The following is a 13,352-nucleotide window of genomic DNA, read 5'->3' on the forward strand; positions in this document are numbered from 1 at the left end:
GACACATTTTAAAAAGACAAAAATCTATTACAATTAAAGTAAATATTTGGTGACATGCAACTCCTCCAAAAGCAAGACGTATGTGTTGATATAATATGCTTGTCAAAAACATACCTATCTAATTTGAATATGGCACAATTTATGATGACTCTAAAAGACGATCTAGACCAGAAAATGAACATCTTGTACATACAGTTTTCAGTTTTTGTACCCATCCAGTAAAACAGCATGCAATTTCTAGTCTTGCCAAAACAGAACAATCATTAAGAAGTTCTTAAGCAACATATATCAGAGAAGGCAATCCTGCTGATCATTCGTATGAAAGTAATGTTTTTCCTACCTGTGCAAATGCTGATGAAACAATGCCAAAATCCGCTGGACTCAAAACTATACAATGGGAAAGAGAAACTACCAACTATAATATGCTCATCAAAAACATACATATCTAATTTGAATATGGCACAATTTATGATGACTCTGAAAGACGATATAGACCAGAAAATGAACATCTTGTACATAAAGTTTTCAGTTTTAGTACCCAGCCAGTAAAACAACATGCAATTTCTAGTTTTCCGAAACAAAACAATCATTAAGAAGTGCAAATGCTGATGACACAATGCCCACATCCCCTGGACTCAAAAGTTACAGTCAGACAAGCAATACAATAGGAAAGAGAAACTACTAAAAAAATGTAATCATTCGACCACCTAGAAAGTAAGACTACACTTGTAATTGATGATTATATGGATAATTTAAAAGTGAAATAATCCACTATGTTGATTACTTAGTTCGAAAGAATAAATGAAATTAATAGGTCATATACAGAATGAGACATCTGTTGAATCAGTATTAGAACATAAGGAATCAAATGTTTAAATGTACAAGCAGATGTAAGACATAAACAAGTTATCAGTACATGACAAAATCAAAACCTTCAGACTCCTAGAACGTTGAAAGTGTTGAAAGTAAACAATCAAAGGCAGTTAAACATGTAACAGAGATGGAAAACTATTTTTGGAGACAACATCTAAAACATAAATTCAAGCATTAAGGAACAAACACTACTATTAGTGAAAGGACTAAAGATTGTTCCATAAAAATGTTGTGATAAGTGCCACAATTATTTCACTTATAGAAACCCTTCCTCTGTCAACAGGAAATTTTGTAAATAATGTGGAGGGTACTTGCTGATGGAAGTGGTGGTGGACAAGGTGCAACTAATTCATTTGTGGTTTTTATCTATGTATCATGTATTGGTTTAGTGGAAACATTTTCTTTACTGTTAGAGTCAGATAAGACAAAGGAATTGCAAGGAATAATATGGTTTATATCTTAATTATTTCCAAAATCTATTAATTTGGTAACATGAAGACATTTACCTTAGAAATCAATGAATGTATGTCGAGTATTTGGAACACTTTACTTGATTTTATATTATGTTTTAATGTGTATTAATAATATGTCTTGTCATTTTAATTTCCTGTACTTATATTCTTCCTTGTGGTCTCTTTCTTTCTGCAGCGTGCATTCCAGTGTTAGGTTGTTTATACTGTTATCTATGCTTTTTAAATGAACCTTTTCTTTCATCACTCCAGCTTTACAAGTTAATGAGTTTAACATTCTAGTCCTTGTCGTAATTGTCCTGAAATTTTCATCCTTATTATGGGGTTGGTGCACAAGGGGTTAGGGTGGGCGACTGGACTAAGATGCTAGCCCCTACAGATCACTAACATCTCACCACTGTCCACGTGGGTTTGAGTATTGGCTCAGGCAGGATGGGTATGTGTGAAAGACAGCCAGTAGCTTCCTGTGGGTCATTAGTTCTTCCCAGGGTTTTAGATTTCTCCTCTAGCAGATAGTCTGGCTGCCATGTATATCCAAATCAAGGATCTGTTGTACTTAAACACAAAGACTCTATTTGTACATACCCCTCTGGTTGTTAGGGCACTCTCTCAGACTCTTGTTTTATGAGCATGTATTGTGTGTGCTGTACAACGTTCAATAATGTGGTGTATAATTTCCGCTCTAGTCGGATCTATGCAGGTAAGATTTCTGTACATAGTTCAGTCAAAGTGTATACTTTGTAGTAGTTATTGTAAGCAATGTTTCGGTGATTTTAATTGTATAGATGGTCAGTTGGTTTGTCCTACAGGTAAGTGTTCATTGGAACTGATACTATAGCATCCACTTTGTAAGTATTAAAGCGATGTTTCGGTACTTTTACTTTATTATATCTACAATGTTCGTCTTCCTTACAGATAAATTTTCATATAGTGTGTTAGTGTGTAGCATGGTACGTTCACTCTGTGAGTTCATAAGCAGAATTCATGCCTTGCTACACACAGACGTATATATATATATATATATATATATATATATATATATATATATATATATAGAGAGAGAGAGAGAGAGAGAGAGAGAGAGAGAGAGAGATGGATATAGATATATAGATTTTCTGCTCAACTTTTGTTTGACAGATTGGATAATGTGTACGCTATATTAACAGTAGAATGATCGGAATGACAACCATTCTACATGTCTAGCTGACCTGTCTGATATTCACCACTTGGAATGATTGTTGGTGGACTACAATACAGACAGCAGAGCAGGGGAAGGGGCAGAAACGCCCCTTGACAGATGCGAATGCTATTAGTATACATCCTGACTTCACTACAGTGAATAATTTACTTTTCAAAGGATATCACACTCCATGATCATTAGCCAGAAAGCTATCCAAATTGTCCCATGCAGTGACAGCTCTGGTGCCACCCTCACCGCCTCAACCTGACAAATCTTTTTTAGGTGGAATTAATAGGCTCTATACCATGCAGATTTGATGGCCAGTCTGTTGACTATAGTTGGTGGAGATTGAGATCAAAGCAAGCATAGTCAAATAATATTTCCCACAACAGAAGTACAAATCAGTTTTTTGGATCAAATATACCCCTAACCTAGCAAATAAGATAAAATGGCACTGTTTCATTCTGACCAGACTTTCTTATCACCAAAGTCAATTTAACCATTCACGCCAAAAGACGGAAGATTTTTATCCAGTTTGCCTAATCCAAACCACACTGGCACTCATTGGGTTCATCAACAGCATGGTGCTACAGATCACTTGATGCACCCTGTGCCCAATTTAGTTCCCCAGTACACACAGAATATGGATTTTCTGCGTTTATACACATTTTTCACTCAGAGGGAACACTTCAAAGTAACCGTATCCCAAATCAGAACATTTTGTGCATATTTGGACAGTTTCCTCCAGCTACATATCAGATTGCACAAAATTGATTCAGCAGCATCCCATTCACATGGCGATGATGACGTATCCTCACAAGCTTCATAGTCTTCGCAAAATGAGTCTGTTTCCATGTGCCAAGCGAGGAATTCTTTTGATTGTGCCTTCAGTTTTATCATCCCCTATGCAATCAACAGACTGGTCCAAACTTCCAGCATCAGTTCCTTTACTAACCACTATGAATGAAACAATGTGTCAACTTTTACCTCTGTCTGCGTGAGTTGCTGACATTTTGGGTTGCTCAAACAGACAAATATAAGAATCAATATCCTTTTCTTTTTCTGCTGTCATGGCTATGACGCCATTAAGCAGATTGAACACTAATAGTACACAAAGACATTGCAGCCAATGGGATGCAAATCCTAGTCAGTATGCATGGAGTGGAAGTCATTTAATGACACACAGTCATTGGTACTGCATTGCAACAAGTTCTGTCAAGGACTTGGTACCGAGAACATTCTTCCAACAGACACAAAATGCTGTATCATCTCCTACCTTGAATACCATGGGACACAAATGGGATCCCGTTTCTCAGATGATGCGAGCCCGAAACAGAGCGGACCTCGGGTTACCACATGGTCCAAGGCCTTTACAGATCACTCATACATCTTCTCTGTCTATGTGAGCTCGAGTCTCAGCTCAACCAGCATGGGTATTTAATGTTTTACAGTAGCCTCCCGTGGATCATTGGTTCTTTCTGGGCTCTTCCTGTACTGAAATATGGTGATAAACTCCGCAAAAGCATACCAGTCCTAAACAGAGCTGTTCAACACCTTTGACATCTCTGATGGCCTAATGGTTAGAGCATCCTCCCCAATGAGGGAGGTCGTGGGTTTGAATCCCGGCCAAGTCATACCAAAGACTTCTAAAAATAGTACTAACAGGTGCCTCGCTTGGCGCTCAACATTAAGAGGTTAGTGTTATGACTGGTCGGCCTGGTGTTATGATAATGTGACAGGGTGGGACATCCTGCTACATGGCTGCGGCATGATGCCCCAGAGATAGACATCACCTTAAATTGTCACACTGCAGACAATGTGACAACGTAGCAATATGACTGGAAAATTGTTAAAGCTATACTAAAATTTCAATTACACACACACACTGTTCAACACTCACTTACCCAACACTGTAAGAGCAAAGAGAAATATTCAAGTGCAGGAAAGAGATATGTATTGTCCTCATTGCCTGAAAGACCATCACAAGTCAAGCTTAGATTCTCTTCTAATCTCCTTCACTTCAAGCACGTAGAGGAACTACATCCACAAGCCACAGAAATGCTGCAACGATTTGCAAATTTTGGAATTATGCAAAAAAATGTACGAATTTGTGTACTTTGAGAGTAAAGATGCATGAGTATTCCTGCAAATTCCTTTGAAGTCACACATTAAAAAGTGTACTATGCATAACATACAATTTGTATTTAACTGTTTAACTCTTAAAGTGGTCACATCAGTAATGCTGCAGGTAGTGGTAGGGGTAGTGCTTGTCACAACATCAGTCTCGTTTTCATGCAGCCAATTGTTGATATATCTGTGTTCTTTGGATTCGTATGAATAGTTGTTAAACTTAAATTGATTGGCACATTGGGTATTGTAAGATGCATTATGTCGTAGTTTGAACCTTGCATCAAAGATGTTTTACAAATGAGTGCTTAAAATATGGGCTGCTTTGAACAGCAAAATGGTTGATTTCTAACCCGATTCATCTTCAAATAATAATTTCATTCAAAAAAGAATAGCTGATGATAATGATGATGAGAATGATTTTTAAATTTATGAACTACATCAGATTAACGGAGTTGGGAAAGTGTTATTGAAAATGTCATTGAAAGATTCTGAACCAGAAAGTGATGCTGAATGTCCAATGTGCATGTTGGATGGACAAAAACAGATGGCATGCTGGTCAACCCATGTTTCAGTGGTATTTCAAAATTAAATGTAGATAAGGCATAATACCAAGCCTAAATAACAAAAGTTGGACCAATTAAATGTAGAGTGCAATGTTCATTTCTTTTCTCAAGCAATTTAGCCTTGTGGGGTCTTTTGGTGCAAAACTGTACATCCCTATAAGATTAAAGACAAAAACGACTAAAAAGAATCTAAACTGACATTAAAAATGAAAGTTACTTTTATGACCAAAATATCTTAAAAAGGACATTACTACATTGATGTACTTAAAACCTTAATATAGCACTATGGCTCAGAACAGGAAACTGGCATAATGGTCATCACAGTTTTGATTTAAGATAAAAGAATTGGAATAAAATACAAGACAAACGCTGAAAATTATGTGCAATTAGTTTCGCATTTATGCGTCTTCTTCTGGCTTAAGAAAGTGAAACTTTGGAAGAGTTTATGTCAGTGAAAAATTCTTATTTTGGAGCAGAAGTATCCAAAAAACGATATCGTTGAGCTAGAGAAAATAGTACATGACCAACTTATTCAAACTAGTTAAGCTAGATATGCATTAGGCTATTCAGACTGTACACTATAAAAATGATATCTCAGCACAAAACAATTTTCATATACAGATAAGGCACAGATAAAGCTCTGAAACGAATAACATATTAATGCTTATACAACTAGAGCTGACATCTTTAAACTATTTTGACTTCAATACAGGTACAACAGTGAGGAAAGAAAAAGAGGGATGGATATTGAATTGTTCGGTAAATTTCGAAATATTACTGTTTCCTTCTCCCACTCCTTTTTTCTACTCCCCATTTTTGCTATGACAATGGTGGAGCCCCCTTTAAGCTAAACTCCTGGCAGCATTTCTGAAGCCATCAAAGAAACAAATGTCTCTCTTGCAAAGCTTCAGGCACCAAAAGAAGTAAAAGAGACAATATAAAGGACACCATTAGGACACAGCAGACACGGAAGCTGTGCTACCAATCTTAAATCTGTATGGTGACATGTTTCTAGAGAACTGAAGTGGACAAGAGGCAAGGGAAGGCAATCATAGTCGTCCTAATGTTTCTTAGTGCTAAGGTCGGTATAGTAAAAAGGACACCATTTTCACACTTTCCTTTCTAGATATCCTGGTGGTGGAAAGTCTTCTATTCTTTGTTGTCCAATGGAAAAGTATTGGCCATGACGATCAGTGGATCCAGCAAGTAGTTTCAGAGGTCCTCAGTTTTACACTTGACACACCATCTCTATTGTCAGGGTCAGTTCAGCTACAGACATCCCCAATTACCCATTCAATGCAGATAATGTGCAGCAAGAAATCAACAAATTTCTACATAAAGATATGTACAGATCATAATGCAAAATCACCACGGTTTTATTTGAGACTGTTCCTTGTCCCCAGGTCAACGGCACTACTCGACATCATAGAGCTAAGCACCCATATACGTTTCATTCGTGCCCCATCATCCAATATGGAAATACCAGGGTCGGTTTTAAATGCAATTCAGAAGTAGACTAGTAGACTTTGCTGTTAGTATAGATCTACAAGGTAGTAGAGTAAATAAACAAACGTGTTTATCCACTAAATATATATTCACGTCTTGTGAAGATAATCAGTATGTTGTGTATATCAAGATGGTAGGCTGTTATTATGTTTTGAAAATTTTCTCTTTGGCTGAAAAGACAATCTGTGTTCAATTTTAAACTCCGTGTCGTCGCATCTTTTATTCATAAGAATGCTTACTTGTAACACCATACAATTATTGTATAAGCACACAACTCAGTTCACGTTTGAAAAGGACTGGAACTTTTTTTATTCATTTAAGAAAAAGCAAACTGATATATTTATTGTAATTACTCGTCATACAACTGGATTTTGTCATCGGTATCATTGTAAAGGTTATATGTTCCTACACGAATAATACATGAATATGTATTTGTCATTAACAATCACATGTTATCACCATATACTTACTTTAGACTAGTGTAACTGAAATCAGATATCTGCTACTTTGGTTTGTCACTCTGAATCGTCTACAAAAATGGATTAGGATAATGTTAATGTTCTTTTAATCTAGTCACAACATGTTTATGTGTAAAACATATCTTGATCTCTCAGTTTTGATTGTTGTTTTACAATGCTCAGTTGTGCATGTGAACGAGATTTATATGGTAAAGCAATGGTGTCAGTACTCCAATAAACACCTGGTTTGATTACATTGGTGTATTATGGAAACACTTTTGATGTATGTTAAAATGCACCAGCAATGGAAGTAAAAAGATATCCATGAAAGAATTGTTTTTTATAGTCATTTCCCAAATTGCCTGTAACTTCGCCCATGTACATATTTTGGTGGTAAATAAATATAATTACACCAATTCTGATTTTGAAAACAAATATAATTACTTTAACCATCCAGTCATTCAAGGCAACCTCATTCCTAAAACTGGCTGTGCTAGGTAGCCATAAATGTCAAATAAGTAGTCTGCAAATTTTCCAAGAGTGTTTTGCTTTCATTTTCAAACTAAAACTAAATGTTTGTTTTTTTCGTAAATGTTGTCCTTTAGTATGTAAATAATGACATTACATCATTTGAAGGAGGTATGTGTCATAAAACAGCCAATTGTTACACAAGATGCATCCTATGAGCATACAGTTAGTATTGTTACTTTAACTGTTTTTCACATGAGAGATCTGTTGCAATGAATTCAAATGATCTTACAATACAACTGTTTGTTTTTCCTTTTCAATCAAAGCAGTCTTTGGAAAAAATACCTCAAGTATCATAACAGTTGTCATTTCTCAGTGTATTCATTGTTTGTTTGTCTGAAAACTTAAATCTTGTTAAAACAGTAGAAACTAAAAAAATAATAAGATATCTAAGGCTAAGGAAGTAATTTCTTTGGGAAATTTTTTACAATAATAATAATTAACAATAATATGAAAGTACAGCTCATGTGATCTTTTGACACCCTATGCATCATGGTGGAGGTGGAGAGAATGAAGAGGATTTTATAAAAATAAAAATAAAAAAATAATAAGATATCTAAGGCTAAGGAAGTAATTTCTTGGGGAAATTTTGTATAATAATAATAATAATTAGCAATAATATGAAAGTACAGCTAATGTGATCTTTTGACACCCTATGCATCATGGTGGAGGTGAAGAGAGACTGAAGAGGATTTTATAAAAACAAATGCTCCATCATCTCTTTTTGTTTTGATGGATTTGCAATGGTGGCTCACTGAAAATAGCTCTGCACACCATGTTTTCGCGTTGAGTCATCACACATATCCAGATAATAGGACTTGATATCTTTTAAATGGACATGGTTTATTGTGTATAACCCTGGCAAGCATATGCTAAAGAGGTTTACTGAAATAGAAGAAGTGATAGGCACCAATTTTTATTTATAATGATGCTAATGTAATAGACATAATGCCAGATCAAATTTTAAAAAAATATTAGCAAAATGACAGTGCCTCATGAACTGTTATAATAGTTCATTATGCTCAGTGGATATTAATTTTTTTCTCATGTTATTGGAATATACAGACACATGCATTTCCTTATATCAGTTGCAGTTCACGCAATATACTATGTTAATTAGCATATGAAAGTAAGTGGTATTGCACTCACGGCAGTGCAAAGTGAACAAAAAAGATAATATATTGATGTCAAAAGATTTTACAACAAAATCGCATTCACATATGACTGACGTGTTACAAATTCAAACAAGTTCTGATAGTTTGGAAACACTCGAGTTCTCATTAATATAATGTACTATTTCTTGACCTTTTCATGCTAATATTTTATGAGTGGTTATAATGGCCACTACTTTGATTCTTCAGAAGATCCGATGAAGTAAATTCTTTATTAGGGAGAAGCCATTTAATTTTAAAAGAACAACAGAAAAAAACGTAAAAACTTTATTATCATTTTGGGGAAGAGATCGCGTATGAATAACACAAGATCATCATAGCGTGGCTCCTGAAATTGTATACGTATTTTTCTTGTATACGAAAAAGTAGGTTTTTCTTCTTAAAAATACGAAAAAAGCATAAAAAGGTTTATTCTGGGATCGCGTGGGTTTTCGCCAATGTCACAAACTTGGATTTTCTTTTTCTTTTTCGTGGCAAAATATACCATCTGGCAATTTGATTTTAATTGGCAACATTGTTGGCTGTTTAAAATTGTATATGCAACCGTTTGTTTGGAGTGGAGAAATTCCGAGACCCCACCAAAGGAAGCCTTAAACTGGATATAAAATGCACTGAATTTTATCTATTGTTACATAAACAAATTCATTATCCATATTGACAAGCCATCTAAACAGTGCATTGTTATATCATAATCCGCTTATCTTGACATCTAGCATGAGTACTGTGTGTTGTGAGATATCCGCTTTAATGTTGTTGACATTTTTATAACGGAGATCAATCGGACGAGGCATTAACTTGTAATCTATCTTTCGTCGGATTTTCGGCCGCGCGCTAGTCATTAATATATTTACAAAGACTGACATTTCTACGTGGATGCTAAGTAAAATTCCTCTTCTTTTCCCTCAGAATTAACTTCTTGAGAACACTCACGTTATCTGTAATAATCCTTGTCATCAGACGAGAACACCTGTGCCTCTATCGTCCCTTGATCACCCTGCTTCCACAAATATGAAGAAAAAACCCACATTTTATTCAATAGGTAGGGAGGAACAGTAACTAGAATAGTCCAAACGGTCAATTCTTTTTTTTAAATGTACCCAGATAAAATAGTTTGTTGAAATTTCAAAGGAAACAGATTACCCTTGAATCACCGATTGTTATGAAAACGTACTCAGCAAATGGAGAAATATATCAGTCTCAATCATGCAATGCAATTATTTGATGTTGCCGCCACAATGAGAAACGGAAATTTTTTGGGTCTCCAACGCATGTACCCTTCATCAAAGAAAGCCGACTACAATCTTCAATAAAAACAAACAACTTTTCTCCAAAGGAAGTCAGTGCCAAACTTAAATAAAAGTAATGGAATCTGATGGATTTTTGCATTTTCCAATGTGACTGGAACACGTTAAATGTGCATGAAAGTTTCCTTTTAGCAGGGAAAAAATTTATATCCTTAAGAATGCTACCAACGGCAGCTTAAAACACAAACTAATGTTTACCGACTAAGGACGTACTGAAAAGCAAATGTGCTTCGTCATTAGTTCTGTGATTGTGCTTTGCTTCTGCACTGAATTCAGACCATTATGACCTGTGACAAAATTATTGAATATTTTAAATATATGTGTGTGCATATTTTGGATGGCATCACTTGTATTGTGGATTCAATATACGAGTTTCGCGGGTGAGTACACGGTGTTGATACTCTATCCATGCTATATATTAGACACGCATATATGCACAGTATTCACGTATATGTATCGATTTGTGGTTCTCTAAATAAAGTAAACTATTATCTATGCCTTCTCTGTTTTCACTTCTGGTGTATTTCTCATTTAATATGCACTGATTTAAGATAGTAACTATGCCGATGAAACACGTATTTTACCTCCCGCATTTATTATCTATCCCCATCTGCATTTTTGGAGGGGTACATGCATCATTTTCTTCAGCTAACTGCCCTGGTTCTTATAACACGGTTCGGTCTATAACACGGTCGGGTTATATGTATCCCAACTACCGTGTTATAGCGGGGTCACACTCTACACAAGTAGTATTTGGTTATCAAAAATTGGAATAGAAAATGGATGCATAAGTACACATACATACATACATACATACATGTATACATACATACATACATACAGTAGCAAACAATATTGATTTTCCATCGCATTCTTACTAAGCAGGACAAGAAGACACATATGCAAATCAAATTTCAAAATTTTGAGAATATACAATGAATATTAAAAATGAATTTCATTTAATCAAAAGTCAATTCATATTGTAGAAATTCAACATCTGATGTTTGTGGCATGTCTATTTCACTTGAATTCAAAATAGCATGAATCACGTTGCACAAAACACATCCTGATGAGGCTTTATATAATGTGTGGTACATTATGACAGGCATAGTACCTGGTACAGACTTATCATTTTCCGTTCATGTATCAGACCATGATAGTAAGAAGCATGATGGATGAAGAGTCTGACAGCACACTCTAAATGTATTACTTTACATTAGTTTTGATGGCATATCAATACAAAGAAATTGTTTTAATAGTTGAAAGATTGCAAAGACATTTTATTCCTTTTGCTTCTTGTTGGTGGAGTAGACTATAAGAAACTTTATTCAAATGGCTCATATATATAATTTTCACAGGTGGTATGATTGTTTTTGGATTATTTGCCTGGTTTCAATTACATAACAGGAAACATTTTGGGTGAGTCTATAACCATGTTAGGTCAAAGTGTACCTTGACCTGTGTAATAATAGTGAAGTTGTCATAGAAAAGTTTTAATATGGGTGGAGTCAGATGTGTTACTTATTATTGTATTGCAATCTGCTCTTTTTATTTTCGTTATTTCTGAGCATAATTGTGATGCAAGACATTGTTCGAAATGGGCTGTGCGATGTTAATTTAATTACGTACTGAAATATTAAAGCATGATACATGATCCACATTCTGTGTCCTACCTTCTACCTAACTGCCTACCACTGAATCTATGTAAGTAGCTGTTTAAGTACATATGTGCATATCTTTGTGAAAAATGTATGACATCTACAGTTTCAGCATTACCATCTCAGAAAGAAAGCAGCTCCATGTTGGTCTTTGGGATCGTTGCTGGTATTGCCATCTCTGTTGTTGGATTAGTCCTTATTCTGGTGTGCTGTAAATGGGAATCTGTCAAAGGAACCTTATGTTGTAAGTATTACCATAAGTTAAAAAATTATCACGTGAAGCAAAGTTGACAAGCTGTGCAAAACAATAGACTGTGAAATTATGTAACTGTTTGTTCATATGGTAAACCAAATCAGTGTTTTGTTCAGGAACTAAATTTCTTAAGTAGATTTAAGCATGCCTTATTAAGTTCACTGTATCATAATGTTTAAAATAAACCCTGTCCATTAACAAAAAGATACTTTATCTTCATAGGATCATGTATCCATATTTGTTCGCAAGATGACAGCCACACATAAAGAATAGAAGATAGTGAAATTAGTGATATCTAACAAAATGAATAATAGTTTCATTAGCTTGATAAACATATCATAATCAGATATGTAGCTGATTCTTTTATGAATTCTTCTGAGTTGACTTTATTCTACGTATTGCAGAAAGGAACAAGAACAACCATTATGTGTCTGGACCAGTATTTAAAACAAAAGATGTTTTCATGTTTTATTCACATATACCATTCTCATATTCTGCTTCATTCTTTGTTGAACAGGTCCGGTAATTTCGTCTCTTGCACATACTTTTGAGGATGTTTTCATAGACGCAAAATTTGTCTATATCTTTGCTTTGCACTGGTGGGAAATCCTTTACCACCCAAAAAATGTATTTAAATTGTAATATGTCAAATGTGAACACATCTCTTTAGGTGCAATTTAATTTTTGTCACCTTTTGGAATCATCATGTTATTAACTATACCCTGGATCAACCATTTTAAAGCTAACTGAGAAATTGTACAGGGATACGTAGATGTACAAAAGGTGATAATGGAAAATGAGTTTGTGGGAATCTATGTAGTGATAAATTTAGTTAAAATTAAATGAGATCACTAAAATGGAAATATGAGGCCAGAAGATAACAAACAATTTTCACACTCAAACATAGACTCGGGTTACCAAAACTTTTTATATTGTATTAGCGGACGTAAATCTCAGACCCATAAGAACATTAATGTAGGTCTTTGAATGGATGTGAGAATGTTTTCTGTGTCATGACAGTCTTTTACTTAGTGGATTTTTCAAGAAAAGTAATTGTAGTTAATTCACAGGAATGAATAATCAATTTTATTTTTCACTCCAATCAATAGACAGTGATAAGCTTGTAGACAAAATATTTAATTTACCACATCATGCTTGGTTTACTGGTTTAAAAAAGATACCTGTCTTGCAGGAGTATCAGGTTCGAATCCCTCATTATAATTTAATGTTTTATTTTTATGTGCTTTTTGCCTTAAT

General features: G+C 34.8%; 1 protein-coding gene across 2 annotated transcripts in view; it reads left to right on the plus strand.

The window, feature by feature from the left end:
• Positions 1-13,352, plus strand: part of LOC149808526 (uncharacterized) — a 135,782-nt gene that overhangs the window by 92,484 nt on the left and 29,946 nt on the right. For both annotated transcript variants that reach the window (XM_089978548.1, XM_089978556.1), the window contains one exon: positions 11,949-12,086. In XM_089978548.1, coding sequence (XP_089834674.1) covers positions 11,949-12,086 — 138 coding nt within the window. The remainder of the gene's footprint in view (positions 1-11,948; positions 12,087-13,352) is intronic.

The sequence above is a fragment of the Sinohyriopsis cumingii genome, chromosome 1 (assembly GCF_028554795.1).
Source record: "Sinohyriopsis cumingii isolate HCF-2022 chromosome 1, ASM2855479v2, whole genome shotgun sequence".
Taxonomy (NCBI): Eukaryota; Metazoa; Mollusca; class Bivalvia; order Unionida; family Unionidae; genus Sinohyriopsis; species Sinohyriopsis cumingii.